This window comes from Beauveria bassiana, assembly GCF_000280675.1.
Source record: "Beauveria bassiana ARSEF 2860 unplaced genomic scaffold BBA_S00014, whole genome shotgun sequence".
Classification (NCBI taxonomy): domain Eukaryota; kingdom Fungi; phylum Ascomycota; class Sordariomycetes; order Hypocreales; family Cordycipitaceae; genus Beauveria; species Beauveria bassiana.
This window is the reverse complement of record NW_007930849.1, coordinates 200,506-219,494: the sequence shown is the minus strand read 5'-3', so window position 1 is coordinate 219,494 and position 18,989 is coordinate 200,506. Positions and strand designations below refer to the sequence as shown.

Below are 18,989 nucleotides of genomic sequence, written 5' to 3'. Positions count from 1 at the left end.
CCATTCGCACGCAACTTGCCACTGGCGCCGACTCTTTACCTTGAATCTTCTGGTCATTCTTTCTCCGGTAATCCGATTCCAAGACGGACTTTGTACTGCCCTTGCCATGCAGTCGGGACAAAGGAACGCCCAACTGCATCGCGACTCCATGAGGACACGCCAATCGGGACAGTGCCGAGCCCATTCTAGTTATGCAAGCCTCCGTGACCACGTAGTAGACCACATCAGTCCTATTATTAGCTGGGCTTTTTGTTCAATCAGCAACGCTCGACTGCTTTAAATCATGACAGACAACTTGCTGTAAATAGATTAAAGCGTGACAGGCACATGTTGATGGCGGGCGAATACAATATCTAGGTGCCCGTTTCCATCACATTTATGGAAAGCTTAACGTCAGCTTCATCTTAGATGCGTCCCAGCACAGCCGTGGACGTGAAATCAGCACGCACCGTTCGTTTTGCCATTGGCTGGTGCTGAACTGGTGCATTGCTTCCCTTGCCCCTTCTTCGGCATCCTGCTGATCTACTTTTGCTCTTCTCTTCGTTTGTTTTTAGCTCGACGGGCAACGCACGCAAGATGCTACATCCAAACTGTAATGGCCGAATGCTGCTTGGCTGCAACTCAAATACAGAGCCTCTGCATTTTGGAGACCGCCCCGCATGAGGTTGTGGCGGCGTATTTGTTGCAAGCTTAGCTGTTCCTCTTCTTGAGTCCCCCTATACAAGTGACACAATCTTGTCCTTGCTGCGGAGGGCAGCTCGGACAACAAGGCACATTTTACGTATTGGACAATCTGTATCGAATTGGGCGAGATCAGAACGGCAAACATGCACAAGCCACAAGATGTACAGGTAGTTTAATTCGTCCATTTTGACAACCATGTAAACTAAACGTCATTTATCTGACATGCCACATTGACGCCAGCCGAATTCCAAATGCAAACCTCGCTACCTCATCTAAGCCGTGAAGGCATCGGGGAAGCGGCGCATGTTCTCCGCAAGAGAACCGTGGTTGCTGAGAAACTGGACGTAAGCACCATCGTCCTTGACACGGCCAGAGGCCTTGCGCTCGAGGTACTCCTCACGACGGAGAGGAGTGAAGCCCCAGTTCTTGGAGACAATGATCTTCTGGCGACCGGGGAACTTGTACTGAGAGCGGCGGAGAGCCTCGAGAGCGAGAGCACGGTCTGATGGCTTTGTTAGTAACGTGTGTGTCTGATTGCAGCTTTCATGGAGACGTACTAGAGTCACGAGTGCGGACGCTCATGATGATCTGACCAATGTTGACACGGGCGACGGAGCCGTTGGGCTTACCCCAGGCACCACGCATACCAGTCTGCAGTCTATCGGCACCGGCGCAAGACAACATCTTGTTGATACGGACGACGTGGAAGGGGTGGGCGCGGACGCGAAGGTGGAAACCCTCCTTGCCGGTGTTCTTGACGAGGTACTTGTTGGCGCAAATACGGGCGGCCTCGAGAGCCTCGGAGCTCAGCTGCTCATACTCGTTGGAGACGAGGTGGATGCACAGAGGAAAGTCGTCGACGGCGGCGCGCTTGCGGCCAAGATCGAAGATGCGAATCTTGGGGTCGGGAACACCACGGTTGAAGCGCGACTTGGGGTACGGCTGGACGTAAATATGTTAGTATCCTGACCGCGCATTGCAATCTGCCATGTCGTCGTGACCCTGCGTTTCGACCCTCTTCCGGATTTTTTGCGCCATGCGTCATTCCATTCTTGGGCGTCCAAGGTCTCATTCTTCGGTGGGTTCGGGTCGATTCGCAGGCGACGATAATGCAATCATAATCTCACCTTGTTCTTGCAGTAGCGGTAGCAACGAGCGGGACGGCGAGCCATTATGTCGGATTTCTCGTGATCTTTCCGTAAAGTGGTTGTTGGTAACGGGGGAAAGATGGCGTCAAAGCTGGGAACCAAGAACACTTTCCTTCGCAGTGCCACCAGGATTGATTTCAAAGCGTGCTTGGTAATCTGGAACGGTGGTGTTATCGCTTAAACCACGGGTCTTTAGGGCTAACGCCAAAGAGCAACAAAGGCCTGATTGGCTCGTACGGGGGTATGCAAAGTGCAGCCCTCGCCCCACTACAAAATTTGGGCTACCCAAAATTCACGGCGACAGGCTGCCACTCATCCTGAGATTCCGCTCTGCATCAAAGACACGGTCAATTTCACAGATACCGAACAACACCGTCGAGATGGCTCCCATTAACAAGAAGAATAAGAAAGATGCCAACACCATCAACTCCAAGTTGGCGCTTGTTATGAAGTCTGGCAAGGGTTCGTTGCCGCCGCCGCCATCAAATCCAGTCAGAATACTAATTTTTTCAGTCACTCTTGGATACAAGTCGACTCTCAAGGCCCTGCGATCTGGCAAGGCCAAGCTGATCATCATTGCTGCCAACACTCCTCCTCTCCGCAAGTCCGAGCTCGAGTACTACAGCATGTTGTCCAAGGCGCCTATCCATCATTTTTCTTCGAACAACGTGAGTTCTTTTACCGGCGCGTTCCGTCGCAGACTTCTTCGCCCAGACCAAACGTGATGTATTACGCTCCGAATCGTAACAACCCAACTCATACGAGTGCGATTGGCCGAGAGAGACTCCAATCCTTTGATGAGGTCCGGTGTCTCGGGGTCTGCCCAGCGAAGAAGTCTCCTTTGACTTTGGAGGGTTCACATTGGCTTACACGTATTCTCTTCTCTACAGATCGATCTTGGTACCGCCTGCGGTAAGCTCTTCCGTTGCTCGACCCTTGCCATCCTCGACGCTGGTGACTCCGACATCCTCAGCGACCAGGCTGCTTAAGCGGTAGATAATCGCCAATTATGTCGAAAACAAAAGCATTTTTTCTGGCGTTGGGGTAATTCGGGTCTGGCATATACCAGTCGATGTAATGCGACAGGAGGCAACGACTCGCATGGGCTGATGTGATGAAAACATTCTTTGAAAGCCGCTGTATGCACGTCGTGCAATTGCACTGCTCTACGTATAGAAAAGCCGAAAAGACGACTCAATGAAGAATTAAAGCTCGATTTTGTGTTCCTGTTTGTAGTCGTGATTCCCGGTGCAGGTGTCAGTCGGCGCGCGCCATGTTTCACTCATCTTTATATTCAGATGTCTATCTCTGAACACCTCTGGTTCTTGGATCATAATGCGGTTTCAAATCGGCGCGTTTGAGCTTCTGATTCAATTGTGGTCTGAACTTTCCTTTCGAGATGTCAACACTGCTGTCGCTGTCACTTAAAACTACCGCCAGGTCTCTAGCCCTGATCAGCATAATGAGATTGGGTGCATGGAAACAGGGGATGGCCCCGTAACTCGCCGTCATGCAGTGGATGTTTAACAAAGGTTACGAATCAATAAATCAAGAAGCGATATAGACTTTCCCCAAAATAGCCTCCGCGAGGCTTGCCCATGAGCCAATTTAACCGCTTGGTAGTCGCCTGTATCACTTTCATTACCAAGGGACACAATATCAAAGGCCACGCCACTGACAGTAAAAGCGTCGTCGGCTGATCTTTATCAGCGTTTGTAGGGCCAAGACAAAGGGGGGAACATGTCCGACCGTAGGCATCCATCCCGCGTACTAGTAGGACGGCGGTAAATTGGCCCGGCCAGATCAGACCACGGCATGACTAGACTGTACTATGCGCCCTGCGTCGAGAAATAGATCCCCTTTCCGTGTCTAGAAGGCCAGAGACGTGTTGGGGCTTCTACGAGGCGCTGCCACGTCCGAGACATACTCGCCATGCCTCTTTCATGTGCCCGTGGCAACAAAGCGGTGCATTCTTAGGTAGGTACTTTCTTATTATTTAGACGCCAACCCAGTACAGCGGTGGACAGAGCGAGCAGGTAACAGGTACTCGCCACGATGAGACAGGCGCGGAATAATGCCTCGAATTAATTTCTCAGAAATGTAGCGGGTACCGCAAACTTGTTGTTTGAAAACCACCAAACTTTGATGAAATACATCTGTTACAAACACCCAGTTGTCCGTCCCTGAATCACGGGCCAAGTTGATGTGGAGACGTTGCACAGGGCGCTGTCTTGTCAGAACCCCATGTTTTTTGTTGTGTACCTTTTATCAGTCAGTACCTCGACCGTACTACGCTGTCCTCCTATTCCATTTCCTCCTTTGACATTTGACATTCTGATCAACCCCCTCAAGACATTACCTGCGAAGACTGGTGGCCCCTCTGTTGTCGTCTGAGAATCATTACCGCACGCCCTGTGCATTTTCTGCGCCGAAATCCCCAGTATACCCTCACATTACTCGACATCTTATGCATCACCGCTAGACACCAGCTGTTCAGAGTTTCGAAGTTGCCGCCATCATGTCTGCTATCGCCAAGAAGCCACCACCAGGTGGCCTCGGCCGAGTTTCTCACACCGAGACCACGACGTCTCCTAATGCATCGCCCTCGCGAACAACTTCCCAACGCAACTCGACTTCATCTCCCGCTGGCCACGCACGCACACGCTCTACCCGCATGGGCACCCCGGTTTCCGCCCGGGCTGCTGCCGCCGCTCGCAAAAATAGCACTGCCGCAGAATCAGATGCCCACGCTGAGGCCTCTGCCGCCGTCGAGGACCTTCAGCAGCGTCTGGAAAAGGAGGAGAAGCAATCAGAGTCGTTTGCTAAGCAGATTGGCGTCCTCCAGACCAAGCTCGACGATGCAGGCAAGGAGTCTGCCAAGCTTGAGGAAAGGGTCCACGAGTACGAGGAGCAGCTCGAAGCTCTAGCCAATGATAAACGAGAGGCTACTCGCCAGATCCGCGAAATGGAAACCATCTACGAGGCGGAACGCAGCTCCATGCTCAAGGAAAAGGAGGACATGGCCAATAAGGAGGAAGAGATGCAAGCCATCATCCAGAGACTGAAAGACAGCCTTGCCCAACGTAATCACGGTGATGAGGACTCACGTCCTTCCCGGACAGGCAAGTGCAGCAACGCATCATGGTCTTCTAGCACGCAATCGCTAACTTTTCAACAGCAAACGCTTCGCCCTCCATCGATGGCAGCAGCTTCGCTCCACCATCCTCGCTGCAAAGAAGTGACTCTCGCAGCAGCTCAAAACTCATCCTGCAAAAGGATAAGCTCATCGAATCGCTACGACTTGAACTCGCTGAGGCCCAGATCAAGCTGGTTGAATCCGAGAACCAAGGCGGCGGCCGCCTGCAAGAAGTCGAGCGCCTGCTCATGGAGGCTCGCATGGCCAACGCTAGGCTGATGGAAGACAACGAAAGCTATCAGCTACTTCTCAAGGACAAGACGCTTAAGGGCGACTTTGGCCAAAGTGACTTTAGCTACATGAGCTCCAATCAAGATGCCCTCGCCGCTCTTGAAGGCAAGGCCCCTGGCGCTTCGTCGCTTGCCGATGAGCTCTCTGATGCCACCGAGGCTGAAGGCGAAGGCGACCGCCGCCTAGAGGCCGAAGTCAAGTCTCTGAAAGAGTCGAACAAGGCCTTAACTCTATATATTAACAAAATCATCGAGCGCCTGTTGCAGCATCAGGACTTTGAGTCCATCCTCGACCAGTCCAGCGATACCAAGGGGAACGTCAACAAGGAGTTGCCAGCCCCTCCCAGCGGCTCATCTCTTCTGCAACGTGCCAAAAGCATGGCCATGGGCCCCCCGGCCAGCAAATCAAAACCTCGCCCTTCTTCTACGGCACAGGCCAGCACAGCCACCTCTGCGCATATGGATCCGGAGCGGGCGCCCAGCATTCCTATTGGCAATCTTGGCCGCTCTACTAGTGTTCGACGGTCTCGCCCTCAGAGTGAACAGTTTGCGGGTGCTGCTAGCCTGGTCAGCCAGATGTACAAGGGCCCCGATGGACCTCTATCGCCCCCTCTTGGTAACCCTCGGAACTCACAAGGCTTTTACTCTGGCGCCAGTGCCGCTGGTAGTGTCACATCACGCGTTCCTAGCACCAGTAGCCAAGCGCCGTCCTCGACTGGCAACTTTCCCGGCATGCGCAGCGAGACGTCAAGCATTAGCGGCGAATCTGCCGATCTCACTACGCCGCCCTCCCAGTCGCCTCCCCGCTCTATCAACGAGAAGAAGACTACCTTTGTCGGTGGCACTCCGCGCCCTCTGCGACTCGTGCAAGAGAATGCCGACGCTGTCAAGGACAAGGAGAACAAGCGCCAGAGCTGGTACACTGGCATGACTGGCTGGGGCGGCTGGGCCAAGAAGGAAGAGACGGGATCGCAGCAAACGCCGAGCCAAACCATCGAAGAGTAAATTGAAAGAGCTGGGTTGTCATTGCCACACCCGCGTATTGCTTAACCCGCCTCCTCTGCTTTCTTCTATTTATTCCCAAACCTGACGATGAATCCGACATAAACATGCAAACAGGGTTTGCTTCCTCGCACTTGTTTTTACTCTTTCGCCTAGATCTCGGCGAAACCGCTTTCTTATTATGTTCGTTCTCTGAGAGGACGTTATCTGGGTATTTGGCGTCTGCTAGCATGTACATATTATGCGACGAATGGTTCTTTACCACGGGATTAACATGAATGGGATTACACGGCATAAATGATACGCAAAGAGAGCAGGCCCAGACTAGTGCCTGACCTGCTATTTCTGGTGGTCAAGCTCATACCTGCTTACGAATTGTTTGACGTTTTGTTATGGCACGAGGGGGACGTTGGATAAAGAGAACCTTGTATAAACGAAAACCAAGAAGAGATATTGTGGAAGGGCTACAGCCGATTATCAGGATGCGATTGATTAGATTTCATTCTGCGTTGTTTTGTGTCCGCCTTTTGACCTTAATGCATGAAGAAGATACCATACTTGATGCTTTTGCTTAGCTGCTGTGCATTCACGACAATTGCACTACACCAATTGCACGACTTTTGCGCGTACTTCATTGTTATTCTCAGTGGCGCTTCAAGACTTGTACAGACGTCTACTATGTTAATGAGACCATCTACGGTTTCGGCAGACTGGATTGAAAAAGTATGAAAATGCGGCATCCTGACAAGCATGAGCGCTACAGTCAGTGGCGTAGTTGTAGAAGCGATCTAGAGGCTTGGTGGCGTCTCGCGTGGCGTCCCGCAGATCTGGTCTGATAACGGCGGGTACCTTGACGAGGCGGGTAGTGTGCTGTAGAAGGTAACACAAACTTGTAATATTTTGCGACGGCTCTGTCAAGGGCACTAAAGCGATGTCGCTAATAGTGCCCGTCAAGCATTGAAAGAGTTGACGGCATGGTCGCTCCCCCGCGACGTTCTCGATATCTGCGGTAAGCCCAGGACAGCAGTGCCGCCGGAGCAAGCGTACGTTACTGTCAAGAATTGTGGCAAACGCTACAAATTAAAAGACATTACTGTTGAAAGACAACAGCCTGCGACAGCCGGCCAGAGATTGACTAAGGCTGCGCGTGAGGTTAGTCAGTGCTAACGCTAGCTCGTGTAAGTCGGCACAGACAAGCGAGACTGGGCTGTCTTTGACTCATAATATACTGTGGCGTTATTAAAATCGATTATAGTGAACGTTGACTGACTGATGTACTGTAATTGAAGGTATATAGTGCAGTTACGCTGCGCTGAGGCTCTGTTTGCTCGAATACTTGCCGGTGCGAGAGAATAGCATATCGTCTCTAGTCACACGGAGAATTAACTTTCTCGAATGCACTTTCTATTCGAAAACGTATCACGAGTGACGTAGTAACAGATTTCTTGTCGTATAATGACTTGTTCGACTACTCTAGTACATTGTCTCGCTTCTATAAAACCTGCCATCTAAAACAGCTCGTCTCCTTATTGACCAGGCAGATTCCAATATCTTGTAGCAAGTCTTTGTAGTTGATTCACCTCCAAACTCGACCTTTTCTGCCTGATTATTTGTTTCTCTTGCTGGCGCCTTGTTTGTGCGACCAGACCAATGGCAGCTGCAGCCCGCTACTTGCCTGGCCGCATCAGAGGGCAATCTCTTCCCTTTTCCCTTTGTTCCATCCTACATTCTCATCATGCAGCAACAGTAAGAAAAGCGCAACAGACTCCCAACACGGGTTCAAGAAACACATTTTTTTTGGCTGAATACGAACTCTAGTCCCTACACCACAACGTACATCAGTTGTCCTGCCTTTGGGCAGCCAAGCGCCGGCACCGAACAGAAGCAGCCGCGCCCGAGGAGCTGCCAGCCCCAGGCCCCCCGGCCACGCGGCAAGACATCCGTCATGGCGCCACCGACGACGACGACGACCTCGTGTGCTATGCTCCCGCCGCTGCCGGCTGTAGCGGTGCCGCCTTTGTGCGTGACGTGCCAGAGCCTGGGCATGGTGTACCGGGAAAAGGCCGTGGACAAGATCAAGACGTGCGCGCTCTGCAACGGTGTGGGGATCGTGAAATTGCTAGCCAAGAGCGCCGAGGGTATCTGCTGGTACTGCTGCGGCGAGGGGGAGACAAAGTACAGAGCCGTGGACGCGGGCTGGATACAGTGTTACTGCAAACAGCAGCTAAAGAGGCGGCCGTCGCAGCCGGGCACAGTCTCGATACCATAAAGAATTTAGGGAGGGCTGCGTGCTGAAAGAAGGTGACAGAACCTTTATCAAACACTGCTTCCTTTGTCCTTGTTTCCTTGGGAAAGCTCTACAAGCGAATGCAGAGGCACAGTCGCACACCATATCGCGGGCATGTAGACTGGGTTGTGATTGTGTAACCGATTGCAAAAACAGCGGGAATTCTCATCACAGACAGCCTCAAGCATGCTTTTTAGATAGAGTCTATAATTCTTCAGCGACTTTTTCCGATTCCATTGCGCCAAACCACTTCTTCTCGAAAGAAGCAGTGTGTGCATGTTGCCTTTGGCTGTTTATCTCTTCGTTTGCTCATTCCGGTCGCTGTAAAGAAGTCGACAAAGCGTTTTTTTCCTTTTGCTTTGCTGTTCTTAACCGGAAAAAAAAATGTCCGAGGACAGTCCTTCGGTATGCGTGTACAAGGGTGCTGATAATTGCGCAGTGTATCAATGCCAACCGATTGAACAAAGTCGACTGGGCGCTCTTCATCTCCTTCCTACGAACTGGGATTCGAGGACCATACTCGTCGCCATAACACTGACCCTGAGTCGATTGCGAAAGCTCATGATACCATCGGTTGCAGCGATCCGGTGAGACTAGATGAAAACCAACATCGCTCCAAGGGCGTGGTGAAGTTGTTGCCTCCGATTCACAGCGGTAGGATCTAGAGCGGCGTGAACTTTCCCGTGCGTTGTGCTGGGAAAATTCAGAGATTGTGGTATTCCTAATCCTGATAAATGCGGAATGCCGGACAAATGCTCGGCCCTCATCTGCTCCTATGCCCCTTGAGCCTGCCTGCCTCATGGCACCGACTGCTTTCGCGTGCTGAAATCACTCTAGACAAACTTATGACGCCCAGAAACACATTACTTTTAGAAAAGCAATAAACCCAGAAATTCAGTCTGCATACCCAAACCACACCCGCTTAGAGTGCCGCCTTGCCCCTCGACTCAAATGGTAGCAGTATAACGATGATTCCTGCTGCAAGAAACAAAGCGCCGCTAGTATATACAGGTGCAGAGGTTTGCAGGTTCGCAAACATGACGATGATGGGCTAGAATCGAGTTAGAGACGAGCTTGAGAGAGAAGAATGACATGACATTTGTACTTACAGCCATGATGCCAAAGACACGGTTGCAGATGGCAGCCAGTGCATTGCCGGTACCACGCTGTGGGGTTGGGAAAATCTCGGGGGTATAGCCGTATAAAACAGCATACATGACATTACTGCAAAAATTGAATGCGCAGTTCCAGCCAAGAAGCGCCTCGCTCTTGGTAGCGGTGGTCGAGCAGTAGAGAAAAACACCAGTAAGCACCGTAAAGATTGACAACGTGCCCTTGCGACCGAGTCGTGGTAGCTCAACCAAAAGACCACCAATCAAGGCGCCAGGCACACCAAGCGTAGAAATGATGAGGGTGTTGCGGTATGTAATGTAGGTGCTGCCGTCGCCAAAATCGGCGCCACGCGAGTCCTGAATATAAGGCAAGAATGCATTGTATAGCGGAAACGCAAGACCAATCAGTGCCCAAAGGAGCATGATCAACGAGGTGCTGATTGCCAAGCGTCTGGTGGAAAAGAGCGTCTTGACTTGCTTCGTATCCAGCTTCTTCAAATGTCTGCGGACAGCAGCGGCCGTATCTGTCTGAGCGACATAGTTGTCGGGTTCGCAGGCGCGCAACTCTTCAATCGTGAGGGGGCTCGTCTTTCCGTTGATGCGTGCGACCTCGTGAACCACGCGAACGGCGTCTTGGTCGCGGCCCTTGCCAATGAGATACTTGGGCGACTCGTGCAGCTTGAAGAGACAAAAGCGCGCCAGAAACATGATCATGGTCAGGCCGCCCACTGCGACGAGAAAGTAGCGCCAGCCCATGTTGTCCTTTCGGTGGCATACCGTGGCATCCTGGGGGCAGGTCAAGTTGCCCAGCAGCGGCCAAGCAATCAAGTTGGCAATGACTTGCGCGACGGCCCAGTCGAGGGACAGCACCGTCAGCAGGTATTGATGCGACTGGGGCAGAAACTCGAGAAAAATGGCCGAGTCGACGGGTAGGTTGCCGCCGACGCCAAAGGACCATAGGGCATTGAACACGCCAATGGCGGCGAAATTCGGGGCGCTGGCCGAGATGAGGCCCCAAAATGCAGTAAGGCCGAGGGTCAGGTTGAAAGCCCATTTGCGACCAAAGATGTCACAGCCAAAGCCCCAAAAGGCAGCGCCGGCGAGGAGGCCGATGTTCTGGGCTAGGACAAGCAGCGGCGGGCGGGTGGGCAGAAATTCGTTGGCAATCGGTTTGAGAATAAGCGAGGTGACGACGGGCCACAGGTTATCGCTTGCCCAGCCGAATCCGACGACGACGAAGAGCTGCCATTGATACCAACCCATGCCAATATCTTGAATCTATAGTTAGAGGCGCATAATTAGTATTGTGATTGTCTTTGCTGTGCGCGACCGTCACGAGTGTATATCTACTCGTGGCCGTACGTGAAGCTGACAATCACTTACTGCGCGGTTGAGAATCTTGGCCTTGGCCTCGTACACGGGATTCAGCGAGCCTTTGGAAATGACGGTATCATCATCGCTCAGATCGATACTGCCATAGTCTGCCTGCCTGTGGTCCACGACAGAGTCGTCGGACAATGTTTGATCACCACCCATTTTTTATATCGCCGCCCGCTCTATGACGTGGTAGGTTGAATATGTCGTAGCTGGGCGGTTGGGGGTAAGGCTAGGTCGGGGCACGTTGAAGAATGGGTAAATGCGAACCAGGCACCACTCTGAATATATAGTATTTTGCTCTATGGAATCAACTTCTGCATCGAGCTTGGCTCTTGCTTCCTGCACCCCCTCTTTTTTGCACAACCAGGGAACGGATTGACACACACGACACACCAAGAGGCCGGACGAGAAGAACCGACCGAGACTTGCCTCTACAAAATTGCGCCATTGGTGAGATGGCTGTGGTGATTGGCCGGTGGCGCACTTTTTGCTGTGCTGTGACCAGTCTAGGCATTGGCGCATGCGGCATAGCGGCACTAGCAAGCTCCTTGTGGAGAGCCGTGAAGCGGGTGATGCGCCAAAAGAGGACCTAGCAGAGACAATCAAAGAAGTTTTGCTCGAGCAATTTTACTGAGCAGCCTGGTCTCTATTTACGAAAGCGAGATAGACTCGGGCTGTTCGGCGTCCCGGTGGGCGTGAACCAAGCTGGCGGGGTGGCTGCCGATTCCAAATTGCGGTTGACGCAGGCTCCAATCATGTTGCTCTTCGAGATAAGCTTTATTGCAGAGGCAGCTGCATGAAATCGAGAGCTCGAAAGTAGAATAGATCTCTCGATAGGAAGTCGAACAAGCCCAAGCATCCGATGATTAAAGTTGTTCAGACGTGCAGATGTTGTCTAATTACAGTGCAGCTATCGACATGTGGCAACCAGGCTGCAGAAAACGGGTCTGTCGACAATTTGTGGCTGAAGTGCGTATTGTGGCGTTGGCCTTGATTGTACGTAACATTCGTGAAGAAGTTTATTGTAGCACCACTGACTATACAAAAATCAAGTACAAGATAAAAATACCACTGCTATAATATCTAACTTATTTTTCTATCATCAAGCTAAAGAAAGTAATCATCAAGCATCTAGCTAGCCTATGACGAGCCGGCTGAAGACGCACCAGCCTGTGACGAGCTGGCTTGAGACGAGGCTGCGAGCGCCAGAGCAGAGCCCGCCGGCTAGGCCTCCAAAGAAAAATAACGATGGCTTCAGAATTACGTGAATTAGGTGGCAGATAGTACACCGCGGACGTATTTAGTGGCCTCTACTACAGCAAATTTGTATGAAGGAGCTGGCCTCGGTGTCAAAGCCGAACAAAACTAAGCCCTGTGAAGGGACGTGACCAATGAGAGAGCAGGAAACCTTGAGCCCACCGCTTGCATCGGTACGTCCTACAGTGAATTATCGTCATTGAACCAAGCCATAATCAGATAAGGTCTCGTAGATGGTAAATTCTTTCAAAATTTATCGCCCTGTCAAATGTTTCGAAGGTTTTTGGAATATCTTCATCTTTTCATCTGTCACCGAGATATCCTCGGGCCCACCCAGGTACCATCAGCAAAAAGCTGTCGTGCACGGACCAGCTCCACGCTGAACCCTTTTTAGACAGAAATTTTGGCTCTGAAATTTCTGACTTGCTTTCACTTCTTACCATCACCACGAATGCCACGTACACGCTTCTTTGCTGTCGCTCTTGACGAGCTCGACAGATGCAATAACGCAGTGTGCCATTCTCTGTGATGACATTCTTTCCCTCTCTTTCTCTAACAGGTAAGCCTCAGCTTCTCCCCGAGCATCCTCTTCGTCCTGCCACGTCTGGTCTTCTATGATGAGATATGTTGTCGCCCCAGGCTTAGGAGGTCCGACAAGCTTCCAATGCCGAATGACCAAGTCAAGCCAATGACACTTGCTGAAACGACTACACTGTAGTTGTGGCTACCCTGCTCGCGTCGTCTCGTGCGTTTGTCGATCTCGAGCTAATCATCCATGACTAGGCTTCCTCGTACACGACCGCCATCGATACTCCTCGACAACGCCCGATGAATTTTGAAATGGTAAGGACTACATTTGCATTGCTGCCGTGAACCCTTGCTGTGATGATACAATCTTATATTCCATGCTAATACCGAATTACCATGTGGAGTAAAATAAGAGCTTTTCATCTTTCGACTGATTGCAAAAAACCCCTTGTCTATCTGTGTTGCCATTACATGATTGAAACACGGCTAACAAGTATTCTAATAGTGTCTATGACCTTTTCGACGCATCTGCTCCTACTCTTGGTAGGCAGCCAATTCAGGTGAGTTCCAACTATCTCATGTTAGCCAGGTTCGTCGACTGCGATTCTCTTTACCCTACCCTGTAAATTTGCCGCTGAGCTCCTTGTGCGGAGAGGCTACAAACCGTGCTATGACGTTACCAGGCTGCTCCGGCCTCAACAACCCTCCAGTCTCCTTGGCCTGCACGAATGTGTCGTAGACGGCCTTGTCCATGGTGTCGGACCCCGTGTCCCGGATGAGCTGTTGCATGTCGGTGTCCACGCGACCGGGCTGGATGGCAATGCTCGTAATGTCCTTTTCCTCAGCAGCCAGATGACTTGACAGCGAGTTGATTGCCGCCTTGGACGACCCGTAGCCGCCCCAAGCCTGGTATGTTTTGACGGCGGCGCCAGAGGAAACCCAGACAATGCAGCCTTTGCTCTTGCGTAGTTGAGGAAGTGCTGCTTTGGCCTATGAAAAGGTCAGCCTGTTTATGACGGTGCCTGGTTTTGTACCTACCATGGCAAAGCAGCTGACGACGTTGATCTCGTACATGCTTCTAAAATTCTCCACGCTCATGTCGGCCAGCTTCTTGTTCTCAAGGACGCCGTGGTTGATGACGACGCCGTCTATGCGGCCAAACTTGGCGACAGCTACCTCGGCCAGCTTCGTGGCAATCTAGCTCGGCAGGCATATTAGCCTCGGGATCCTTTCTTTTGATTCCGTTTTCTCGTTTCGTTAAGAAGAAACACACCGTAGGATCCGCCATGTCGCCCGCCACGTATTCCACCTGGCCCGGATGCGCTGCCTGCACGCGCTTCAGCAGGTCTCCCGAGCGCGCCGTCAGCACCACATTGTGCTGGTGTCCGAGGAGGTGCCGCGTGACGGCGGCGCCGATGCCCTTGCTGGCACCGGTGACGATGAAGACTTTGGACATGTTTCCTCAGATGGTCTCTGGAGCTGTTGGTGCCAGGTTCACCGTTTTTCGCGCCCCTCTGGTTTGAACCGCAATTGTGGGGTGGATTCGGACTTTTAGTTTGTATCACGGCCACGACAACGGCACGGCAGGCATCATCTGGTACAGGTGTTTTGCATTCACAGAACAGAAAACGGTCTATGAGGGTTCCTTAAGAGTCGGATTACATGCACGTGTTATTTTATCATTATCGATGCCAACCTTGTATGTCTGTATCTGCTAGTATGCCGGGGTTATAAGAGCTCGGCCCTCAAGGCCGCAATGTCCTCCGCGCCCGCCATACAGCACCCCCCAACAACAATCTGCCTCCAGCGGCCTCGTCTCCTCGTCGCCCTCACCACCTCTGCCAGCTGCTTTGCCCACGGGCCCCTCTCCGCTGCGCCCGCTTCTTCCTTGGACTCCCACGTCTGCGTCACAGTATTGTACACCTCGCCGTTTGTCCCATCTGGGTACAGCACCAGCGCCGGCCACGCCTCTGTCGCCATTCCTTCTTCTTCCCTCCTCAGCTTTTCCACCGCCGCTTCGTATTTCCGCAGCAGCGCGTCGAGCTTGTGCACCTTTGTGCAGTTGATGCCCACCCCCCACGCCGGCGGCGCGGGCGTCGGATCCAGCATCGCGCGCACCGCTGCCTCGACGCTGCTGCCGTCGGGCAGACACTCGTCGTCGCCGGGAAACAGGCACGACACCCAGCACGGCACGGCGGCGAGCGGTCCGGAAGAAGTAGCAGCGGCGGCGGCGGCCGCCGCCGCCGCCGCCAGCGCGCGACGCATCGCGACAATCTCGTCGACGCGGGGCACCGTCTCCAGCGCCACGAACCCGATGCGGCGGGCGGCCTCGTCGCAGCCCTCCACCGCTGCCGCAAAGAGCGCCAGACGGTCGCGGTGCCATGCGTACAGCGCCTCTTCGCTGCTGTGCGCGTCGTCGTACGCGCCGCTGTACTCTTGACTCGGCGTCATGCACGCGCCGTACGGGCCCACGCTGAGCGCGATGCGTCCTTCCGTGGCGGCGCGGTGGGCGATGCGCACCGCCTCGCGAATGTAGTGCGGGATGCGCGCGCGCGGGATGCCGTCGGGGTGGGCTGGGCTGCTGGTGCGGGTGCGGGTGCGCGCGAAGCCTGCGACGGAGACTTGGTACGTTGCGGTGAGGAGCACGTCGACGGGCACGCGGCCAAAATCGGCCTGGCACCGCTCGAGGAGCGCCGGGTCCGAGACGAGCAGGTCCGAGGACCAGAGCGGCGTGCGGTGGTCAAATTTGCAGCTGTACTTTTGCTCGAGGGACGTGCCGAGGCCGCCGTCCAGTATGAGGACAGGGCAATCCATGGCTGCAACCAGAAACGGGCAAGAATTCCTTTTTCACGGCCGTGGTTGAAGGGTGTGAAAGACGGATGGTAGTTGAAGGATTGGAAGGTGCCGTTGGCGGCGGATGTGTAGTAGCTCGCGCGCCCTACAGGCCCCGATCTGTAAGTCGGAGGGGCTCCGAGAGCCACCATCCCGTATTTGCTTCATCAATTCAAACTGCGAAATTAGTGACGAAACCTCGGAAATAGCAAAATGAGGAAGAGCAATTGTTATTGTTCAGCACATGTGACCCCTCTGGAGAACCACTACTGTTTCAGTACTAGTACAGGCAGAAAGCTATACAAAGCCAAGCGAGGCTACACGATATGCCAAAGCCCCTTGGTATAACCAGCAAAAATGCTATCCTGACCAGATTGCGAAAAAGCGACAAGAATACCCGAAAGAGGGCTAATAAAAGTATGAGAAGTGTGTACAGATACACAGCAAAGCAGAGAAAAGAAGCAAGATTGGACAAGCAATCCAGGGTATGCGGGTTCCTCGTCGCCGCTTTTTCTCTTCTGAGCAAGACTTGTACATGATAGTAGAAAAAAAAAATAGGAGCTGGCACAATTTTTCAGGTTCGCTTCAGCACCGTTTGGTTGATTTCGTGAAGATGCAAGTACTTTATCGAACTGTGCGTGAGATGGGTTGACAATATGTTTTTCTGTTCATCGGCCAGACTTGACCAAGGTGAATTTCGTTCCGGGAGGATGTTGATCCTCGTCGAATTTACAATAGGGATGCGTGCAGACGCCATCTCTGATACTCGGGCACTGTACAGTGTTAGCCATCCGACACACGAATTACGGCCGTTTTGGCACGGGAAAACCCACGTGGTGTCCGTATATGCACTCCCAGTTCTCGCAGTCCTGACCGTGCGTGCACGGATTTTGCCGCGCCAGGACAGCAATGGCATTGATCTCCTCGGCGTTGGGCTTGTAGACGTGCACAAAGTTGCAGCCGTCGCCCTTGGCACAGGGCCCGCGGAGGAAATGATTATTACAGAGCTTGTCCGTGTCCTTGCGTTTCTTGACGGCATCCATGACGGCAACGTTGACGATAATGGGCTCGTCGAGGCCGCGCGCGCCGGGATTCCAGTCAGGCTGCTGAGGCGGAATCTTTTGGTACTGGGGCGAGGACGGGGACGACGGTGAGGGGATGTTGGTGGTGGTGCCGTGGGGGCTGGTTCTGGGGGGCCGTGGGCTGGGCTTGTTGGGCGCGAGGGGGATGCTCATCGTCGGCGGCGGCGTACCGTTAGTAATGGCATGGGCGTACGAAAACGTCGACGAGTTGGCACCGCCGCCGCTGGAGGTGACGCTGCCGGATGGACTCGCGGTGCGGCCGACGGCAGCGGAGACGGCGTGGACTGGGATGCGCTCGACGGGCTTGTCGGCGCGAAAGAGGTCCCTGTCGAGACGGGTCGTATTGGCGCCGGTCGCCTTCAGGTCCGCGGTGAGGGCGACGCCGCCTTCGATGATGCTGACGCGGTCGCGGGCCGCGGGGTCGGTGCGGAACAGGTCCTCGAGGAAGCCAGAGTAGCTGCCCTCCGGAGCGACGCCGAGCAGGATTTGCCGGCAATTTTGGTTTCGCAGGTGCCAGCGGGTGTTGTCTTGTTAGGCCCGTGTTAGTAAAGCATGTTTGACACTTGTGGCATGTACGACGAAGCGTGGGGATGTGGACGAACCGCGTATCTTGGGCTCGGCGCGCCGCTCCTTGCCGCTGCCGATGTCGACAAAGTCAAAGGCGACGTGGCCCTGGGTGAAACCGGTGGCAAAGTCGCGCAAGTCGTAGCCGCGGAAGGAGCGAGCGAGACCGGCCCAGTCAGCTACCACCTTGGCCACAATTTGCGTGTCTCTGCTCTTGTCGGTCCACTGCCGGGCGACGGAGCTGCGCAGGGCATTGGCCGCCTTTTTGCCGCCCTCGACGCCCTGTCGTATCCAAGCATCTTGAAACTGCCAGCACTGTCAGTCTTTTCATGACCCTCTTCGTTGCAGCAGGTGTCGGGTGAGCTTACCAGTAGGCCATCTCCGTCAATCAGGACTACAATATATGGATTTCGTGTCTACGCAAATGTTCGTGTTAGAGCCCAATATCTCTACCGTACCGTAGGCACTCAATGCTCTGGCATGTCGCACAAAACGATGCCACTGCATCGCTGCCTAAGTGGGCGCAACGGCCACTGTCACCACCACTACCACCCACCTTGTATGTATCATTTTCCTTATATAGAGAGAGCATCTCGGATTCGGTATGTGACAACTTCTGCTCGAGCTCGCGGCGCGAGGCATTTGCGTCGGCGAGGTCGATCTGGCAGCTGTGCAGCTCGCCTTGGAGGCGGCCCGTCTCCTGTTCTAGGGCACGCTCGAGGCCCTGGCAGTATAATAGAATATCCTACAGGTTCAAAAGAGGGTTGTGCGTCAGTCGGGCCACTCTGCGGTCCACGATAGCATCGCCCAACTTCGCCAACCATGGGCCGTTTGCATACCTCGATGAGTTTATCTGTGGAATCTCGGACGCGCATCAAGTCATTATAGCGGTGGACAAACGCAATGATATTGTCCTGGCTCGGGGCGGGTTTGGAGGGTAACGCTTTTGACATTTTGCGCTTGTAGGTATATGATGGTTCGTATGGGTGAAATCGTGTGCGTACGTGCAAGGTGCGCTCGGCATCAAAGATATATCAAATCGAGACAAGTCGTGGAAACAGTAAAGACTTTTTCGTTCGTTGGTTCGTCTGGGGAAACGGCTGTAGAGGAGAGAGAGAAAGAGAGGGAAACTGAGCCGCAGGTGAGGCTGGCGAGATCAATTAACCCGTCAGAAACAGCCAGCACATGAAAGCTGCAGGGCGTAATTTCTGTTGCAGGTTTGTGTTAAGCGCCGTGCCTGAAATCGCCAATCACGAGGGCTCAACGTGACTGGTGGTTTTTTTTTCTACCTTTTTTTTTCCAACAGTCGAATCGATTTAGCGCGATTCCGCCCCAGAAAATGAAGAAGAGAGTGAGAATTGACCCAATTCTCTTAAAAACGCCCCAGTTTATTTTTGCTCTTTGCAACAACGGCGATAATGAATAATAACCTGACTTACAAGCAGCGTTGGGGTGTGTGACGGGCCACTTGATAAGAGTACCGGTCATCTCTTACCTCGAACGAATTATAGAATGGTAGGGTTTCAGACAGAGCAACATCCCGCTCTGTGTGGAGAGAAATAGCTAGTCTCCAAGACACATTTGCATGGCTTGCGAAGCCGCAACACCCTCCTGTTACGCTCGGCGCTAATACGCTCAATGGCTCTCTCGGACGAGGGTTACTTGTCAACGGCGAACTACACCCTTAAAT

At 53.2% G+C, this 18,989-nt stretch overlaps 8 protein-coding genes across 8 annotated transcripts; 3 read left to right on the top strand and 5 right to left on the bottom strand.

The window, feature by feature from the left end:
- Window positions 1-956: 956 nt before the first annotated feature.
- Window positions 957-1,856, bottom strand: BBA_05415 (60S ribosomal protein L10-A-like protein; the record flags this gene model as incomplete). The annotated part of the gene is made up of 3 exons (XM_008600512.1): window positions 957-1,186; window positions 1,242-1,626; window positions 1,812-1,856. 3 exons carry the CDS (start codon window positions 1,854-1,856, stop codon window positions 957-959), a joined length of 660 nt encoding a protein of 219 aa, XP_008598734.1.
- A 356-nt stretch (window positions 1,857-2,212) lies between these two features.
- On the top strand, window positions 2,213-2,821 carry BBA_05414 (60S ribosomal protein L30; the record flags this gene model as incomplete). Its single annotated transcript, XM_008600511.1, has 3 exons — window positions 2,213-2,294; window positions 2,346-2,500; window positions 2,723-2,821. The coding sequence occupies 3 exons, from the start codon at window positions 2,213-2,215 to the stop codon at window positions 2,819-2,821; spliced, it is 336 nt and encodes a 111-aa protein (XP_008598733.1).
- Window positions 2,822-4,350: 1,529 nt separating this feature from the next.
- On the top strand, window positions 4,351-6,263 carry BBA_05413 (M protein, serotype 2.1 precursor; the record flags this gene model as incomplete). The annotated part of the gene is made up of 2 exons (XM_008600510.1): window positions 4,351-4,939; window positions 5,011-6,263. 2 exons carry the CDS (start codon window positions 4,351-4,353, stop codon window positions 6,261-6,263), a joined length of 1,842 nt encoding a protein of 613 aa, XP_008598732.1.
- A 1,732-nt stretch (window positions 6,264-7,995) lies between these two features.
- Window positions 7,996-8,529, top strand: BBA_05412 (uncharacterized protein; the record flags this gene model as incomplete). The annotated part of the gene is made up of 2 exons (XM_008600509.1): window positions 7,996-8,006; window positions 8,079-8,529. 2 exons carry the CDS (start codon window positions 7,996-7,998, stop codon window positions 8,527-8,529), a joined length of 462 nt encoding a protein of 153 aa, XP_008598731.1.
- Window positions 8,530-9,469: 940 nt separating this feature from the next.
- On the bottom strand, window positions 9,470-11,195 carry BBA_05411 (major facilitator superfamily transporter; the record flags this gene model as incomplete). The annotated part of the gene is made up of 3 exons (XM_008600508.1): window positions 9,470-9,598; window positions 9,657-10,937; window positions 11,043-11,195. The coding sequence occupies 3 exons, from the start codon at window positions 11,193-11,195 to the stop codon at window positions 9,470-9,472; spliced, it is 1,563 nt and encodes a 520-aa protein (XP_008598730.1).
- A 2,160-nt stretch (window positions 11,196-13,355) lies between these two features.
- BBA_05410 (short chain dehydrogenase) lies at window positions 13,356-14,277 on the bottom strand (the record flags this gene model as incomplete). Its single annotated transcript, XM_008600507.1, has 4 exons — window positions 13,356-13,392; window positions 13,441-13,811; window positions 13,860-14,018; window positions 14,095-14,277. 4 exons carry the CDS (start codon window positions 14,275-14,277, stop codon window positions 13,356-13,358), a joined length of 750 nt encoding a protein of 249 aa, XP_008598729.1.
- A 272-nt stretch (window positions 14,278-14,549) lies between these two features.
- BBA_05409 (homocysteine S-methyltransferase) lies at window positions 14,550-15,635 on the bottom strand (the record flags this gene model as incomplete). Its single annotated transcript, XM_008600506.1, has 1 exon — window positions 14,550-15,635. The coding sequence occupies one exon, from the start codon at window positions 15,633-15,635 to the stop codon at window positions 14,550-14,552; it is 1,086 nt and encodes a 361-aa protein (XP_008598728.1).
- A 686-nt stretch (window positions 15,636-16,321) lies between these two features.
- Window positions 16,322-18,252, bottom strand: BBA_05408 (CCCH zinc finger DNA binding protein; the record flags this gene model as incomplete). Its single annotated transcript, XM_008600505.1, has 6 exons — window positions 16,322-16,426; window positions 16,487-17,262; window positions 17,338-17,605; window positions 17,668-17,715; window positions 17,856-18,044; window positions 18,139-18,252. 6 exons carry the CDS (start codon window positions 18,250-18,252, stop codon window positions 16,322-16,324), a joined length of 1,500 nt encoding a protein of 499 aa, XP_008598727.1.
- Between the last annotated feature and the right edge of the window lie 737 nt (window positions 18,253-18,989).